This window comes from Cyprinodon tularosa, unplaced genomic scaffold (assembly GCF_016077235.1).
Source record: "Cyprinodon tularosa strain WSP-4 unplaced genomic scaffold, ASM1607723v1 ctg261, whole genome shotgun sequence".
Lineage (NCBI taxonomy): Eukaryota > Metazoa > Chordata > Actinopteri > Cyprinodontiformes > Cyprinodontidae > Cyprinodon > Cyprinodon tularosa.
The window spans coordinates 456,792-476,090 of NW_024038965.1; the positions used below are offsets into that span (position 1 = coordinate 456,792).

The following is a 19,299-nucleotide window of genomic DNA, read 5'->3' on the forward strand; positions in this document are numbered from 1 at the left end:
GCGACTACAATGTCCTTTCCTTTTTTTTTCTTCTCATATACAAAACTTTGAATTGTCTTTTCACTCAAATATTAATTGAAGCCTTTATGAAAAAAACGTGCCTTCACCGGTTTGTACATAATAATGGATTCTGGAATTATTTTTGTCTTGCAAGACCCTGACTAATATTGTGATTGTACTTGTTTGTATAGTATGCTCACTTTGTATCTTACAATAACGCTTCTGCTGTTTTTTCTGCCTTTTACCTATTTCTTTGTCTTTTTACCTAAGAGTGGACCATAGCCCCTTCTATATCTGATAAACAACTTTAGTTATAACCGCATTTTATTCTTTATTCGTAAAACATTTTTTGCTCCAGTCCTTGACTTGCTACAGGCATGCTGTTTATGCTTCTGTGGCAATTTGGGTAAATCTAACTGTTTCTTTATATCTATATTGTCACAGATAAATATGACAAAATACATTGTCTTATTCTATTTTAATATTGAGTATTTTTGCCAACCAAGGCATAATTATGGTGCTCTAACACAATGATAACTAAATTACTCATGTTTAATGTTAACATGTAACCTGAAGCTTTAATTGGTTTTCTTTAGATTTTAAATATCATGTTTTGTATCTTACCAAACATACGGTTGCAGTTTTGATATGTTCACATTATATAAACAGAACAACTTACTTATTACACAACTGACATTATTAGGACCAAATAATTATGTACCAACTTAAATATGCGTTTCCTTCATTATATGTGTTTTTGTGTAGTAATTAGGATGTTATTTTCTTGACATTCAAATTTGCTGAAATCTAAACCAATAACACCATAAGTGTCCATCCACAGGTGCTGCAACCTGATGAAGTTGTTCCCATTTTCAGTATGACATAAAAGCTGTTCTGGTGTTAGTTTATTGCCTCCCCATCTCTGTCTGTGTGCTCCGTCTGTACATTATCACAAATCTGTCTGGTTTTGATCTTAGCTGTCCAAAGAGAAGGGCATGTTTGACTTGCACATCTTGTTCTCTCTCTGAATATTCATTTAGACCTGTCCTTTGAAGCTGCTCCTTCGTCTCCTTTTGTGAGCGAAGCAGCTTTATTCATTGTGACTCCTGCAAAATGATCTTTAACCCAGAGGGGAACCACAAAGTGAGGCTTGCAGCATCTATTTACTGTGGAATGTAGCTTTCTTTTTCAGATGGACAAAAAGGGGTGTATTAAAGGGGTGCTGTTGCTTATTCATTAATTTAAAAAAAAAACTGAAAAGGGGCAAAGTAGCAGTTGTGTTACAATGGCAGGGATGGTAAATATCAAACAGCCAGATTCCTTACATACAGGTGCTGGTCATAAAATTAGAATATCATGAAAAAGTAGATTGATTTCAGTAATTCCATTTAAAAAGTGAAACTTGTATATTATATTCATACATTACATACAAACTCATATATTTCAGATGTTTATTTTGTTTAATTTTGATGATTACAAATGACAACAAATGAAAATCTCAAATTCATCATATCAGAAAATTAGAATATTACTGAAGACCAATAAAAACAAAGGATTTATAGAAATGTTGGCCAACTTAAAAGTATGAACATGAAAAGTATGAGCATGTACAGCACTCAGTATTTAGTTGGGCCTCCTTTGGCCTGTATTACTGCAGCAATGCGGCGTGGCATGGAGTCGATCAGTCTGTGGCACTGCTCAGGTGTTATGATAGCCCAGGTTGCCCTAATAGTGGCTTTTAGCTCTTCTGAATTGTTGGGTCTGGTGTATTGCATCTTCTTCTTCACAATACCCCATAGATTTTCTATGGGGTTAAGGTCAGGAGAGTTTGCTGGCCAATTAAGAACAGGGATACCATGGTCCTTCAACCAGGTACTGGTAGCTTTGGCACTGTGTGCAGGTGCCAAGTCCTGTTGGAAAATGAAATCTGCATCTCCAAAAAGTTGGTCAGCTGCAGGAAGCATGAAGTGCTCTAAAACTTCCTGGTATGTGGCTGCGTTGACCCTGGACCTCAGAAAACACAATGGACCAACACCAGCAGATGACATGGCACCCCAAACCATCACTGACTGTGGAAACTTTACACTGGACTTCAAGCAACGTGGATGAAGTGCCTCTCTTCTTTTCCTCCAGACTCTGGGACCTTGATTTCCAAAGGAAATGCAAAATTTACTTTCATCAGAGAACATGACTTTGGACCACTCACCAGCAGTCCAGTCCTGTTTCTCTTTAGCCCAGGCAAGACGCTTCTGACGCTGTCTGTGGTTCAAGAGTGGCTTGACACAAGGAATGCGACAGCAGAAACCCATGTCTTTCATACGTCTGTGTGTGGTGGTTCTTGAAGCACTCACTCCAGCTGCAGTCCACTCTTTGTGAATCTCCTCCACATTTTTGAAGGGGTTTTGTTTCACAATCCTCTCCAGGGTGCGGTTATCTCTCTTGCTTGTACACTTTTTTCGACCACATCTTTTCCTTCCCTTCGCCTCTCTATTAATGTGCTTGGACACTGAGCTCTGTGAACAGCCAGCCTCTTTAGCGATGACCTTTTGTGTCTTGCCCTCCTTGTGCAAGGTGTCGATGGTCGTCTTTTGGACAACTGTCAAGTCAGCAGTCTTCCCCATGATTGTGTAGCCTATAGAACTAGACTGAAAGACCATTTAAAGGCTTTTGCAGGTGGTTTGAGTTAATTAGCTGATTAGAGTGTGGCACCAGGGGCCATCAATTTTGAACCTTTTCACAATATTCTAATTTTCTGATATGATGAATTTGAGATTTTCATTTGTTGTCATTTGTAATCATCAAAATTAAACAAAATAAACATCTGAAATATATGAGTTTGTATGTAATGTATGAATATAATATACAAGTTTCACTTTTTAAATGGAATTACTGAAATCAATCTACTTTTTCATGATATTCTAATTTTATGACCAGCACCTGTAATTTGTGTAGGCAATGTCCTGTTTTCCTACTGCAGAGCTGGATAACCTGAAAATCAATGCCTAGGACGATTTTCTTGAAATCCATTCAAGCTGGCCTTGTGAGGCATCTCATTATGTCTTCTGACTCTGTGGCATTCTCTGGCTCCTGTTGTGCTGCATAGCCATATGATTTTATACATAGACCAAAAGCAGGTGCCCCATAGTTAAGAGCCAGTGGAGAGAAATCAAACACAGACAACATGCCTTATTCTGTCTTAAAGTGTTCCTGGTTCCTACAGCTCTCTACTGTGCCATCCGCATGAACAGCAGACACACCCAGAGCCTGAGCTCCAGACCATGATTACTGCTGCTACTTTCAGCCAACATAGGGATCCTGCTTAGAAAAATGGCCATGCAGGTCAGGCAGTTGAACAGAAGGGTTCCTTGATGGCTTTAATTTCTGGCTTTAACGGGTATAGAGGTCGAGACCAATTTTTACCACTCTCTGGCCTTTTTTTTTCCCGGTCTTGTGATCACTCTGGGGGACTCCATCGCTGAAAATCACCCAAAAATTGTGTTATTTTAAGCATTCATTAAAGAGATATCAGATTATAAAAGTGCATTATTTAAAAAAGCAATCAAACTAAAGGGAGTATTTCTGTTCATTCTGATGCTTATGGCTTACAGTTCATCAAATTCCCAAATTATGGTCAGATGATTTTGATATTTATTAGGCCAAAAAATAAAGAATTTATACGGAAATGGGAAGTCAAGGCAGGTTTATTTGTATAGAACAATTCAGTATGAAGACAATTCATAGTGCTTTCCATGAATTAAACAATGGAAGTAAAATTAACGCTTGTAAAGATAAAAATCCGGATTACTTTATTAATCCGTTGCAGGATTTTTTTTTTTTCTTCGAGTGCAAATATTTGCAGAAGAGAGAAAGAATAGAGAAAGCTCCATTGTAAGTACGATATAGCAAAATAAATATAATAAGACAAAATAAAATGAGTAAAACACGATAAAGCAGGTAATAAGCAAGTAAATCAGTTGGACCACAAACCTAAATAAATAATACTTCAGTTGACAATTTAACTTCAGTCAAAGGTAGTTATTCTCTTTGATTTGAAATAACTCATGCTTTTAGCACTAGCACAGCCTTCTGGGAGTTAGTTCCAGATTAACCGAGCATAGGAACTAAATGCTGCTTCTCCATGTTTGGTTCTAGGTCTACAGTGGTATCAACTAGAAGACCTGAGTGGTCTGGGACTGAAAATAGATCTGTTATGTATTGAGGTGCTGATTATGGATTTTTTAGGCATAACTATGAAGACACTGTTGCATAAATCAATTCTACTAAAGATAATTGCATGAGTGATTTTTTTTTCTAGATCCTGCTTGGACATTAATCATTTAATCCTGGAAAAGTTCTTTAGAAGATTTAAGGCTGACTCAGTAACTGTCATTATATCCCACTGAAGGCTCAGGTCTGAATCCACCATGATACCAAGATTTCAGCCATAATAAGTGGTTTGTAGCTGTAGTAGCTGCAGCTTAGTGCCACCTCTGGATCTCTCCTCCTTTGTTTTTATTCAGTTGGAGAATATTATGGCACATCCATGTATAGATATTGTCTATCCATCTAGACAACATTCTAAAAGGTCATTAGTCCCCTTGTGCCATTGGGATGTACAGCTGTGTGTTGTCTTTTTGTTATGGTAACTGATCTGGTTGTTTGCTATAATCTGAGTTAAGGGGAGCATGTAGATATTGAATAGGAGGGGCCAAAAATGGAGCCTTGAGGAACCCCCACATGTCATGTTTCTGGTCTCTGATTAAAAGTTCAATGCTGACACATAGAAGTTCCTGTCCTTTAAGAAAGTTTTAAACTAATTAAGTGCTGTACCAGAAAGGCAAACCAGATTTCCAGATGCTCTGATAAACCAAGAAATCAACATTGTGTCAAACGCTCCTGAGGTCCAATAATACCAGCACTCTAGTTCTTCCAGAGTCCAAATATATACACATGTCATTGAACACCCTAATCAGGGCAGTCTCTGTACTGTGGTTGGCTCGGAAACCTAACTGGAAGACATCAAAGCAGCTTGTCATTGTTAAAAAAGCATTTAACTGTTGAAACAAAACTTTTTAAATAATCTTACTGATGAAGGGGACTAAAACAACTTTGAGTCTTGTTTGAACTAATACCTTTGGGTTTGATGCAGTTTGGGTGTTTTACTCACCCAATTTTCATTTATATATTCAGAAAATATAAGGTATTAGCTTTTAAATAATGTATCACACGGCTTGCAGTTCCAAAGTTATTTGATTTTCCATTTAGGTATGCAAAATTAGAATTTAGAATTTCCCAAAATAAGGTGGATGTTAAGAGGTTAAACCTGATGCAGTCACCAATAAAAAAAAATGCAAATAAAGACTGAGTAGGAATTGAAGAGTTTGCTAGCATTCTTTTTGGTTTGGACCAGGCCATTCCGTTTTTTTTTTTTTTTTTTTTTTTTTTTTTCATTTTTATTGGTATTTATTTATTGTTTTTATGGGTAGATGTTTCGCTCTAGGGTTTGAGTTTTTTCTTGACTTTGAAAGGTTACTTGTCCAGAGTCCAGTGTTACAAGCCTTTACTGTACCCTTTGTGTGAAAAATTGCTTGTTTCTACTTGATGCGTGGATATGCTTGCTAGCTGCAACCCCCTCTCCCCTTCTTTTGGTGACGGCAAACCTATTTTAAGCGTATTACCGCCGCATCAAGGATGGAGTGCCACTGCAATTCAAAGCATTGAGTTCTATTATATTGCAAATACCCTCCCCCCATCTGTAAAGGAAGCTTCATTAGCCATGAACTTCTGTAGATTGGTCCACGTTAACAACAGTGTCAATGACAAACTTCAGGCCAGTAGGGTTTCCTTTTTTGCCTTGATTCATATGGTCATAAAACATCTATGTTTAAATCTGTCTTCCTTATTCTTACCACAAAGCTATAATTAAAATAAAGACAAAAATATCATCCTCTACTGTATGTGTAATGATTTCATGTAATATACAACTTTGCCCTTTTATATTGCATTACTGTAATTCATGTGCTTTCGAGTTTATAAAGATGCTCTAGGAGCTTACCATTTAAAAGGCAAAGTTAAGTAAATCAGTTGAAAAAGTTGGAAAAGTGAAACTTTAAAGTAGACAGAATGGAAAAGTTGTTAAAGGGTCAATCTCCAGATCCCACATGTCGATGACTCTTTGATCTGCCACCTCCAGCTCAGTCATTGCAGCTGCTGATGGCTAAAATGAGTCAAGCTTCCTGAATGGGTGATTAACATGCAGTATTTCTGTGTTCACATATGGAGCTCACATGATGCCTATTTCTAGAAATTGTGGACTCCAGGTTGTTAAATGAGGTTAAATCTAATTTGAGGTGCCATAGCAACCATCTGCTCTGCAATCATTTTTGAATATAGTTTTTGATTTGCCTCAAAATTTTTCAGCTGAGCCTATGTCAATGGTTATGTTATGAAACAGCTGCCAGAGAAAGTGACCAAATCATGTCTTAATTTTTTAATATAAATAATTTTTTTCATCTTCTTGTCCATCTGCTGTTCATTTGTCTCCATTGAAAAACTATCTCACACTAAATTGGATTATTGACCAGGTTAATTGAGTCTTTGAGTGTAGCTTGTGTCCATTAATCATTGTTACATGTAGTTACAGAATATTATCCTTTTATTAAATTCTCTATCAGTGCATAAGATATAGTGTTTTTGTAATTACTTCTCTAAGTTTTAAAGTTCCTCTTTATCTCAAATCAGAAGCCTAATAAACCAGAAAACTGAATAAACCCAAGTCCTCCGTCTTGATCTGGCTTCTGAAATATGCAAAGATGATAATTAGAATGAATAGCTTTGCACATTTTCATACCATTGTAAGCTGAAACACCCCTGACACCAGTGAAAGTAAGAGATGCAGGCTGAATATATATAAAATAAAATGGTACATCGCAAACACATAGAAATGAGGCGTATTTTTCAAATTTGGAAGATCCTGTCAAGTCTTACCTGCACACCAAGACAGCCACATCATCTGGATCAACCTATGACAGTCTTCTCCTGCTCTCCAAGCCTCCTCCCTAGCCAATAGCATCCAAGTTTCTCTTATCATTGCTCCTCCACCAGGGTCAACCTTCTGCTTCCAATCTGCTGCAACTCACCTCCTACTCAATTCAAGTTGCTTTCTCCTTCATCTTTAAGTCTATCTCCAGTGTCAAGGCCCCAGGACAAAATCTCCATTTTCATAAATCTGTACTTATTATCATCATCAGAAATGCTAAGCTCTATGCCTTCTGCTGGGTTCTGAGCAGCAAAACTATTTACATTAATCCATGTCAATAAACTTTCTAATTTGCTCCTTTCCAGGTTAAAATGTAAGTTGCCTACATTAGATAATTCATAGTTCCCTACTGTTTTATGAACAGATTCATTTAGTGCGAGAAAGGTGAGGGGATATACAAAAAGAAGGAAGAAGCAAATAAGGAGGGAAGGAAAGAAAGAAGGGAAGAAATGAAGAAAAACAAAGAAAGAAACAGAGAGCCAAACACAAATTATGTGGTTGTAAAACTCTAATTCAGATCTTTTTTGCTGATAATACAAACTTTAGTGAATATAGATAATCGCCCTGTGTCCAAATAAAACCACTTTCTTAAAACATCTACAGATCCTGGGTTGAATGTTCACTTGTGTGAAACTCATTTCTTGTTTGTTTATTAACAACCATTAGATGTCTTGAACTTTTACATTATTTGTGATTTAATTGTTAATAGGATGCTCGCTCTTATTGATGTAAACAAATGTTCCCTTTTCTCTGCCTACAGATCTGATCTTTTCTTGGATCTTCAATGAGTACCCAAATTTCGTAAAGCAGGACACTCGCCGCTTCATCTCCCAGGAAACAGGGAATCTGTACATTGCCAAAGTGGAGCCTTCAGATGTTGGAAATTACACCTGTGTGGTGACCAACACGGTCACAAAGACTCGTGTTCAGGGTCCTCCCACTCCTCTTGTGCTTCGCAGTGATGGTAAACCCTCTTATTATTAGCACTTGACATAGACTGATATGAAAAGAAATGTGCCTACAGATTAAAAACAAAGACCAAATTGTACAGTTTCCAATAGGATTTTATGCTTTATCTATTGTGATCAACTCCAAGCCTTTTAGGTTTGCAGGTAAACACTGCAAACCTAAAACACACTGCAAACCTAAAACATTTCAATGTATACAACTGTATACATTGAAATATATTTTATTATTATGTTATGTCATTGTCTATTCATAAACAGTGCATTGTACCTATATTACAGAGGTCTACTGTGTTCACTTTATCTATACTACAAGCCTTGCTTTTAGGGGAGGAGATCCATAGATATAAATAAACCAGATGGATTAGCCATTATACATGGTGGCTTTGTGTTTTGTAGATTTTTTTTAATATAGCAAAAGCAAAAAGTTCGAAGTTAGCTATGTTTTGACTCTAATAGTTGTTGACTCTAATAATTCTTTCAAAACAAAATATTTCAGTTGCGAGATTCTGTGTCTAATAATTCTTCAAAATCTTTTTATGAATTTTTGGAAGTAAGTGTCTTTTGAAAATGATGCGGCCAACTCTTTAGGAAAATCTAATATTAGTTCCTGAGTGAGTACTGAAACAGGCAAAAAAGAAACGCGTTAGCGAGGAAAACAGCAAAAAAATAGTTTAATTATGAGATAACAGTGATTTTTGTTTTATTGCAAAAGGTTATGGAAAAGATATGGAAAAATGACTTAATGTTTTCACGGCTTCATGGGTTTTGAATTGTTAAACATAGTCAGTCTTTTTTTGCCATAAAATTTGGGCCTGTCTACTCAGGCTTTTAAACTGTATGCATGTCAGAATAGAACTTATGCAGGTCCATCTGCACACTATACCAGCCACTTGGTCATGACATTCCATGTATTCCTCCTGCTAGTATCTTACACCCTGCTGTGAAATGCTTTATTGTTTCTAGGACCTCATTTCATAGCCTGCTCCCAGGATCTTGCCTGGTATGGTACATATACATATGTACATGATCATATACATGATTCAAACGTTCTGTGATGCTAGACTAATAACATGATACATTCCGTTATACTCAAAATGTATGAGATTAGAGAACATTTATTAATGGCAATAAAAGGCCACAAGAAAAGAAATATTAGCATATACCTGACCTTATTCCTGACAAGGACCCATGTGCTGCCATGCACAGAGAGCATTACAGTTTATGAACCAAAAAAAAAAAATCTTGTGAGAATAAATGATTAAAGTAAGCGTCTTGGCAATGCTTAGTTTCCATAGCAGCCATTTCATACAAATTTTTTTACCAAACTCAGATAGATACCATTAGGACTGGGATATAGATCGATGTTTTGAAAATACTGAGATTTTTATACAAGACATATAGGATGAAACTACATCTTTTGTATCAAGATATTTATTTTTTGTTGGGATTTTACTATATATTTTTCAGCCATTGTTTCCTGTTTATCTACAGTTTGCTAAAAATGTATCAATGTGACATTTATTCAGAGATGTCTTTCAATAATTACTCTATTAAAAAGAAAAATGCATCAAAATAAATATTGTACACTGTCACTAGGTATAAAAACATTAAGATATTATTTTGGTTTCATAACGCCCAGCCTTAGATACCTGATGTCATTCTATCAAAAAAACCTTCACTTGAAGAGGGTGCTGAACTATGACTAGAACTAAGATGGAACTTTTCAATAATACACTCTTCAGCTCGGTTTAGTGTAAAATAAAGAATTGATACTTAGAAAATAACCTTTATCTAAATGATTAGGATGGGAGAATATCTTTGATGAAATTAACCTGTTTCAGTTGGACCTAGACAGCCGTATTAGCGATCATGGTATATTAAACTTAAATCATCAAGATATTCTACATAGAAATCTGCTGGTTTCTATTAGAAAACTGAACATTTTTCATTGCTCCATTAATAAACACAGAAATGGGTGACCAGACTCTACATGAACCTTATTTTATTAACATCTAAAGTAAGATCATAGAAAATGATCCAGTCCTGACACTTCGGTAGCAGTTCTAAAGAGACTGTGAGAAGAAGAATGATCAGACACATCTTTTTCCTTTCTCTTCTAACCTTGTGAAATCTTACATTACCAGTAGGTCTACTAGTAATTGCTGCACTGGGGAATAAGAAGAAATAAATTTTTTTTTTTTTTCATCTGGTTAATGAATGCACTTTAAAAAAGGACTCCTTTTAGGGTTTTTAGAAATAATATTTTATAACTTTTTCTTTAAATTTTGTTTAACTCAGAATAAGATAGAAATATCCTTTATTGTCCTATAACTGATTTTCCCCATTGCTGAACAATAAAGTGAAATGATCTTGGATTTCCTGTTAGTCTTTCCCAGGGGTATCAAAAGTGTTGAGGGTGCTGTATTTTTCTATTCTACAACACTTCTTTCTACTACCTTTCCTTTAATTCGTTGTTTTTTTCCTGCAGCAGATGGGTCAGCAGATAGATATCAGCCCCGTCCATTGAAATGGGAACTGCAGGGGTTAGATAGGAGGGTGAGGGGGTTGGCACATTAAACAGGTGTTCCTTACAAAAGGTTATGGTATGAGACAATTACGTGTTCCTTTGCACCTGTCTACTTTAACATGGCTGATAGGAGTGTGGTTACATTCCAGTGTGAGACAGTTGTGATAAGGATCTGAATTAGCTTTCACAGTCACTCAGGGAGCTATCCTGATAGCACACGCCTCACCAAATCCACAAGATGAAATTGGGCTGTTTCCTACATCTCTGGAGCTATTTGTGCAACACAGGCCTGAATTATAGCAATGGAGAAAAAAGCTATTGTAGGGCTGGTGGATGGAATGCTTTGCCATACAATCTCTTGCACCCAGCAGGCAATGAGAACAATGTTGAAATTACCAAATTACCTGATACACAATTACAAACTCATAAATATCATTAAGCTTAGCATCATTTAAGGAGAGGAATTCAGATATTTTTTTATTCCAAGTCTATATATAGCCTTTATTGCTTTTTGGGGTCTGAAGTAAAGTTGAAAGCAATTATTCAGCCATGTAAAATATCAGCATAGACATGAACTAAGAGGAGTAAAGTGATGATGGAGTAAAATGTTTTTTGTGATTGAAACTGGAAAAACTATTGTGACTTAGTATGTTAACTTTATGTAAAGGGAAAACTCGCACTGCTGGGCCACAATGTGGGATCTTAGCTGGGATGTTTTATCGTTGCATTTAATGCACTAGATTCAGACCGACACCTCAATGCCCCTGAACAGAGCAACCTTAAAAAGTATTTCTGTATATTGTGTCTAATGGCGTTTTTTATGGTTGTAAGGTATCAACTGATTATCTGATATTGGAATTTAATCTCCTCTGTGTAGTTAGATAATTGCTATTTCCATTAATTAGTTCATACTAAATCTTTCAAGCACTCTGCATCCCAAAGTAAAGGAATCTTCTTTAGCAGAGGCAAAGTGTTTGCATGGTGGTATATCAAATAGTTATTTTCAGTGGATCATTGCTACAGCGCTATAGTCACAACTCAATTGATTCTCTAGCAGTGCCTAACAAGTGTGACTTGATACGGAGTTTTTTGTTTTTTTGCAGTTATTCCTTTTGCTAAAAATATTTATTAAGAATTGTGATTTCTTTTCTTAAATGTTTCTTTTAAATATTATTACTAATAGAAATTCCGTCACAATAATTAGATATTTAATGTATACCAGATACTTGTAATTAAGGGCTAGCAGCCTTTAACAATTATAGGTAACGATATAGATTACCAGTTAACCAAAACTGACTACATTTACCGGTACCTGGTTTCTTTTTAACCAGTTGAAAATGTTAAAAATTGTAATTTATAACTAAACCAACTTTAATTTTGTTCAGTATATTTATCAAGTGCCAATTGATACAACATGTATCCTCTCAAGGCACTGTACAGAGATCAATCAGATCAGACAGTGAGACTGGTTAAAAGTTATTCCATCTAAGGAAACCCAGCTGATTGCATTGAGTGTTTGACTTTGCAGGATACACTTGGTTACAGTAGACAATATAAGCCATATGCCTATTGAAAAGTGGCATATGCTAGTTGAAAAGTGATATATGACAATTGAAAAGTGGTTATGCCAAATGAAAAGAGGTCACTTCTCAACTGGCATATGCCACTTCTCAGATGGCATACACCACTTGTCAACTGGTATGTGACACTTTAGAACTGGCAAAGATACTACTTTTGGCTTCCGCTCTCATTCAAATTTTAAGCGCTGGGGGACACCGAAAAAGTCATGAAGTTGAGCAGGACATATGGCCATCATATATATATATATATTTATATATATATATATATATATATATATATATATATATATATATATATATATATATATATATATATATATATATATATATATATATATATAATAACCACAAACACATCAACTTTATCTAAACTGAAATGTATTATACACAATAATTTTCCTGTTCCAAGCAATTATTCTTTTCAATACTTCTCAGGTAGATGACATGAATACTGGCAAACGAGGAAAAAATTACAAAGAACCAGCAAGAAATATGAATCTGGATAGCAGTGATTCACGGAGAAACAATTCATCAAGCTTTACCTTAATTTCTGCACTAAATAATTATCAATTACACCAGCAGGAGGTATGAAATAACCAAAGCATTGGCTTTATTTGGTATTTACAAACAAGGATTGTAGCTGGAGACCAGCTTCTAGCACAAAGATGCTGCTCTTTTTAGATTAAGAATAATAAACCAATGCTTGGTTATGGCAGATACAGGATGTTAGTGAAACAAGAGGCTACTAGTTATGCTAACTATGTGATAAGCTAGAAGCAGAGGTCACAGAAAGCAGAGAAGAGAAAGAGAATAATGCAAAAAGGATTCCTTCAACTTAGCTGACCAGGGGCATGTTCTCAGTTCATAAAACCATCATTCAGAGTCCAACAACAGCATTATATGCTCATCATTCCAGTTCAAATAACACTATATACATTCAGCAGGAAAATTCTAGCAAAAACGTCTCCCGGTCTAAGCATCAGCATTTGACTCTACTTCTAGGTTAACTACCTACCCAGGCACGATTTAAAAGTATCAAAGAGAAAGCAAAATGAAAGGTTTAACTTTTGGTCATTTTATTTTCGAAACAGGACCCTGAGGTCTCGTTTTCACATCTGTGGAATTGCAGGAGCTTCAGTTCAGTGGGATAGAGAAGTAATTACCGGTCGCATTGCTCGGCCAAAGTAAAGTTTCTGTGTCCAATCCACTCTGGAAAGGAGGAGGAATGGCATGTTCCCATAGATCTCCATGAATCTTCTTTGCTCAGGGAGACATCAACTTCGGTTGGGAGAGACTTTAATCGGGTTAATGTTGGGAAGCCTGTGGACTGTCCACTAATGTGGCTACAAGCTTCTTCTTCAAAGAAATGAGGAAGTTACAGTCTTGCAGCTTTGCCAGTGAGGATGCAGCACACCCCTGGTTTAACTGCGGGTTTCCAAACAAGCAGAGCTTCACCTGAGAGATGTCCCTTTGGAGCCATGTTAAGCAGCAGAAAGAGGAAATATTGAGCTCTCTATGCCTTTTTGTAACCTGTGGTCTGAAGTAAAAGCTGCAAGGCATGCTGGAGGCTGTAGTTAGAGTCAATTCATGAGTATTCTGGTACAAAACTTATCCTGATGAGTTTTAAATATCTCCCAAAGATATGTGGCAACCTGGCCTATGAAGTGATGAAATGTGTTGGTGTTAAGATTGCTGGAAGGCTATGCTTGAGGGTTATACACCTAAAACTAAATATTTTTCCTTAGCATTAAAAACTACAGCACAGGTATGAGGTAGACATTTTTTTGAGAAATCTAAAGCAAAAGTCTGTTCCAGTCAATTGGGAGTTGTTTAGTATGCACAGCAGATATAATACAAGCTGCCAAAGTTGCTTCAATGACAGTAAATAGGAAATGTTTAAGACAGTGTGGTAGGACTCAGGGAGGAATTTTATGGGTTTGTTTTGTGATTTGCATCCCTGTTTCCCTCATTATTTCCAGAGTACTGTGACAGTGCTGTGAATAGAAAGTGTTCATGCTGCTCTGATCCCTAGATGTCAAAAGTTTGGATAAAGACTTCATCTTAAGAATTAGGAAAATATATAAGTTTTAGCAATTTGGTTGTCCCAAAAGAAACCAAAACCAATTTGTTCTTTGTTTTTTTGTTTTTTACTTTTTTATAGTATTTCAACTCAAGGAAATATGAATGACCGTATTTCCACTAACTTTGCAGTTTATTTGCTTTTATCTTTCAGGTGTTATGGGTGAATATGAACCAAAGATTGAAGTTCAATTTCCAGAGGTTATCCACGTAGCCAAAGGATCCACTGTAAAGCTGGAGTGCTTTGCACTTGGAAAGTAAGGCAACAAGTATCAAGGAGCAACACAACATAAATAAATAAGTAAAACTTTTTAAAAGATTACACTTTCTTCCCTACTTAAGTTTAGTACTGCAACTGCACTGATCCCTGTGTTTTTCAAGCTTATTTTATTTTTTGTACACCATAGTGTTCTGAAGCTTGAACTTCCAAATTTGGAAAAAATAATAATAAAAAAAAAATTCTGTAAATTTAAACACATTGACATGAAAAATGAGAAAATGTGATCACCATACACAGTAGAAACTAACTAATATTCTTTAACTTCTGCTAAATCTGGTCATTCTGTCATAGTCTTGATATATTCCATAAACTTTTTGAAAATTGGGCTGTGTTTGGTTGGACTGATTTTGTCCCACTTTAGTCCAATAAAGTGGGACAACGATATGAAAATTAGCTCTTTTCACCGTTCACTTCTCAAGCAAATGTAGACATTGTTTGTACAGACTGTAAATCATGTCTTCTTTTCAATGTCTTTTCAACCAATTTTTCTTGGTGAGGAACTGCTTAAAAAGGCATCTTCACTAAATAAGCCTTTAAAATGGTAGGAAAAAACATAGAAATATCTATTGACTTAAATCATGCTTTGAGTACATTAATGACAATTTACTCTCATAACATAAAGTCATTTTAAATGAAAAGTCAAACAATATCTCACAGTTTAATAATTGGGTACAAAATGGAGTATTTACAGCTGCAGATTTGAAATAAGGGAAGAATAAAACTTTGAAAAATGTTCTGGGTAGCTGCGGCAAGCAAAGACTTTAAGTAAAAATGTAAACATGCCTTAATACTTTATTGGGTAATTTTCAGATCAGAAACACCTCACACGTTTTGTTTTTTTCCCAGTATGTGACTACACGTGAAAATCACTGGGGGGGTGGCACCTCTACTGTCACTGTTATTTTAACATGTAAATAATCAACAGCTTTGGTGTAAATTACGTGCAAAAGCTACAGCAGTTTAAAAAGTTCTAAAATTGCCTTAACATAAAGTACTGTGATCTTTTTTAGATTTGCATAATGGTTATAAAAGGCTGCTAATTTCTCTTTCATAATTTGCCAAACAGTTAGTTTCAGCCTCTGGGACTAGCAAATCTTGATTTATATCAAACTAGCATTTGACATTTTTTCCTTATACCTTCTTAAAAGAAGTTTTCTTAAAAAACAAACTCTCTTCTTTAAATTAAGTTTCTAAATGATTCTTAATTGAGTTTTTAAATATCCCCACGGTACCCTTTCCAAGTGTACAAATCCTTGATAATTGGAAACTGCTACAAATCTGATTGGTCCAAACAGTCCCTGGCATGTGTCTGTACATCTGCCCTAACCCCTAAATCCCTCAATCGCTATATAGAGCGAGGAGTATATAGTTGACCTTATAGTGAACTCAGTTAACTGACAATTTCGGACAGATGATCACTATTTTTCGCTCTCCGTTGGTCACGTGCATCAGACACCCCGCACGGTACCTGTGCCATTATTATTTGTCGCTGTCATAACAAATCCCATGATGCTTTTCAAGGAGAGCTCTCCTTGCAAAGCATTCCAGGATATATCTGCTCGTCTATTGACCATGGATGATCACTACTTCTCAAGGTGCATTGTGGGAATTTTTAAGTCATTTAAAATGGCGTAGCCACTATAAAGTGCCCTATATAGTGATTAGGGTGAACGTTTTATTAACTGGGCACTTAGGGCCGGATCTATCAAAGGTTTGCGTGTATAAAAACGTGAGCTATTTCACTGCGCACGCTAAAAAATGTACAAACTGATCTATCAACAGCGTGCTAAAAGGATTTGGTCTTTAAAACGTGCTAAATAGCGCCTCTTATCCATTTAGTACTTTTTCTGCAATGAATATGCAATATGGGGCGTTTACACGCAAAAGTGCGTCTTGTGGGAGGAGAACATGTAAATATATTTATTTAGCACTCGCAAAGTGATTTATCAAACCTGAAAGCAATTTTGCTAACGGTATCTGACTCTATATTTAACACGTTTCAAAAGAAGGTGCAAATGGTCTGTATGCGTAATTGCGCACACATGGCAGCGGTTATTGTCGCAAGAAGGAGACATCGAAATGAAGCAAGGAGACGCAGAGAACACATTTTTTCACTCCGTGTGAATATTTTTGCAATGAATGAGGAAACGATCATCAAAACATATCGTTTATCCAGCATTTACATTTTGGAGCTGTTGGGGGAACTCCGAATGGATTTGGAGCCAGCCACAAGGAGGACCCACGCAATACCAGATATCACAAAACTCCTTGCAACATTGCACCTTTTTGCATCTGGGGCATTCCAGCGTACGGTTGCAGCGAGAGCTGGGATCTCCCAATCTCGTTTTTCAGAAGTGCTGTCCGAAGTGCTGTTCAACGGGGTCGGGGTTCTCCCCCTGCGCCTGTGGAGCAACGTGCCAATGCTGCGGGGATGCGTACGCGCAGTAATCTCATCCACAGTCACTTCTTGTGTTCTTGTGAGCCATTTGGTATGTGCATTTTTCTACAGGCCAATACAAAACACCTGTTTTTTTTTTTTTCTATTTTCTTTTTTTTTCTTTTTTTTTTTTTTTACTGCAGTGAAGTAGAAATTCAGCCACATACCACCTTAGGGAATAAAGGTTGCCAAAGTTTTTTCTGTATTCTGTTTTTTTTTTTTGGGGGGGGGGTCACTGTAAGATTTAAATTTCTTAATGCACTAGTTTGTAAAAACTACAAACTACTTTGCCGCAAACCACAAAACGCGCAAAACCATCATTTAAATAGGGCGTCTCCAACAGTTTTGCACCTGCCTCCAGTTACGCAATCACTCTTGTTAAATCACCCGCAAACCATGGTTCAGCCCCTCGCGCAGAATTCCAGTTTGCGAGCGCAAATTACTGCACGCAAAATTGGATCTTGATAAATCCGGCCCTTAGCTGGCATTATATTGTATGTTTGATGTTAAGGCCAATAAATGTATAAATAAAAAACATAGCCAGGAAAGCTGCCATTTCAGTGGCTGCCTGTATGAACACTGAATCGACTTTTAGTGTTGGATCTGCATTACAGACCTTAACACAGAAAGCTACAGGTGCTGGTATTAAAATTAGAATATCATGAAAAAGTAGATTGATTTCAGTAATTCCATTTAAAAAGTGAAACTTGTATATTATATTCATACATTACATACAAACTCATATATTTCAGATGTTTATTTTGTTTAATTTTGATGATTACAAATGACAACAAATGAAAATCTCAAATTCATCATATCAGAAAATTAGAATATTACTGAAGACCAATAAAAACAAAGGATTTATAGAAATGTTGGCCAACTGAAAAGTATGAACATGAAAAGTATGAGCATGTACAGCACTCAGTATTTAGTTGGGCCTCCTTTGGCCTGTATTACTGCAGCAATGCGGCGTGGCATGGAGTCGATCAGTCTGTGGCACTGCTCAGGTGTTATGATAGCCCAGGTTGCTCTAATAGTGGCTTTTAGCTCTTCTGAATTGTTGGGTCTGGTGTATTGCATCTTCTTCTTCACAATACCCCATAGATTTTCTATGGGGTTAAGGTCAGGAGAGTTTGCTGGCCAATTAAGAACAGGGATACCATGGTCCTTCAACCAGGTACTGGTAGCTTTGGCACTGTGTGCAGGTGCCAAGTCCTGTTGGAAAATGAAATCTGCATCTCCAAAAAGTTGGTCAGCTGCAGGAAGCATGAAGTGCTCTAAAACTTCCTGGTATGTGGCTGCGTTGACCCTGGACCTCAGAAAACACAATGGACCAACACCAGCAGATGACATGGCACCCCAAACCATCACTGACTGTGGAAACTTTACACTGGACTTCAAGCAACGTGGATGAAGTGCCTCTCTTCTTTTCCTCCAGACTCTGGGACCTTGATTTCCAAAGGAAATGCAAAATTTACTTTCATCAGAGAACATGACTTTGGACCACTCACCAGCAGTCCAGTCCTGTTTCTCTTTAGCCCAGGCAAGACGCTTCTGACGCTGTCTGTGGTTCAAGAGTGGCTTGACACAAGGAATGCGACAGCAGAAACCCATGTCTTTCATACGTCTGTGTGTGGTGGTTCTTGAAGCACTCACTCCAGCTGCAGTCCACTCTTTGTGAATCTCCCCCACATTTTTGAAGGGGTTTTGTTTCACAATCCTCTCCAGGGTGCGGTTATCTCTCTTGCTTGTACACTTTTTTCGACCACATCTTTTCCTTCCCTTCGCCTCTCTATTAATGTGCTTGGACACTGAGCTCTGTGAACAGCCAGCCTCTTTAGCGATGACCTTTTGTGTCTTGCCCTCCTTGTGCAAGGTGTCGATGGTCGTCTTTTGGACAACTGTCAAGTCAGCAGTCTTCCCCATGATTGTGTAGCCTATAGAACTAGACTGAAAGACCATTTAAAGGCTTTTGCAGGTGGTTTGAGTTAATTAGCTGATTAGAGTGTGGCACCAGGGGCCATCAATTTTGAACCTTTTCACAATATTCTAATTTTCTGATATGATGAATTTGAGATTTTCATTTGTTGTCATTTGTAATCATCAAAATTAAACAAAATAAACATCTGAAATATATGAGTTTGTATGTAATGTATGAATATAATATACAAGTTTCACTTTTTAAATGGAATTACTGAAATCAATCTACTTTTTCATGATATTCTAATTTTATGACCAGCACCTGTATATTTAGACCACTGATTTTTAAGATTTTCCAAAGTGCATATTGCAATCTCTTTTAGGCATGTCCAATCTCTTTTAGAGATGTCCTTAGACCAATCCAATAGACCCAAAATATCTATTGTAAACATTTTGTTGTATCATTTAA

The 19,299-nt window shown here is 36.6% G+C and overlaps 1 protein-coding gene across 2 annotated transcripts in view; it reads left to right on the forward strand.

Annotated features, from left to right (window-relative positions):
• The window catches only part of cntn4 (contactin 4), a 266,498-nt gene that overhangs the window by 153,860 nt on the left and 93,339 nt on the right, over nucleotides 1-19,299 (forward strand). For both annotated transcript variants that reach the window (XM_038289034.1, XM_038289035.1), the window contains exons 6-7: nucleotides 7,800-8,003; nucleotides 14,348-14,450. In XM_038289034.1, the coding sequence (XP_038144962.1) occupies nucleotides 7,800-8,003; nucleotides 14,348-14,450 (307 nt within the window). The remainder of the gene's footprint in view (nucleotides 1-7,799; nucleotides 8,004-14,347; nucleotides 14,451-19,299) is intronic.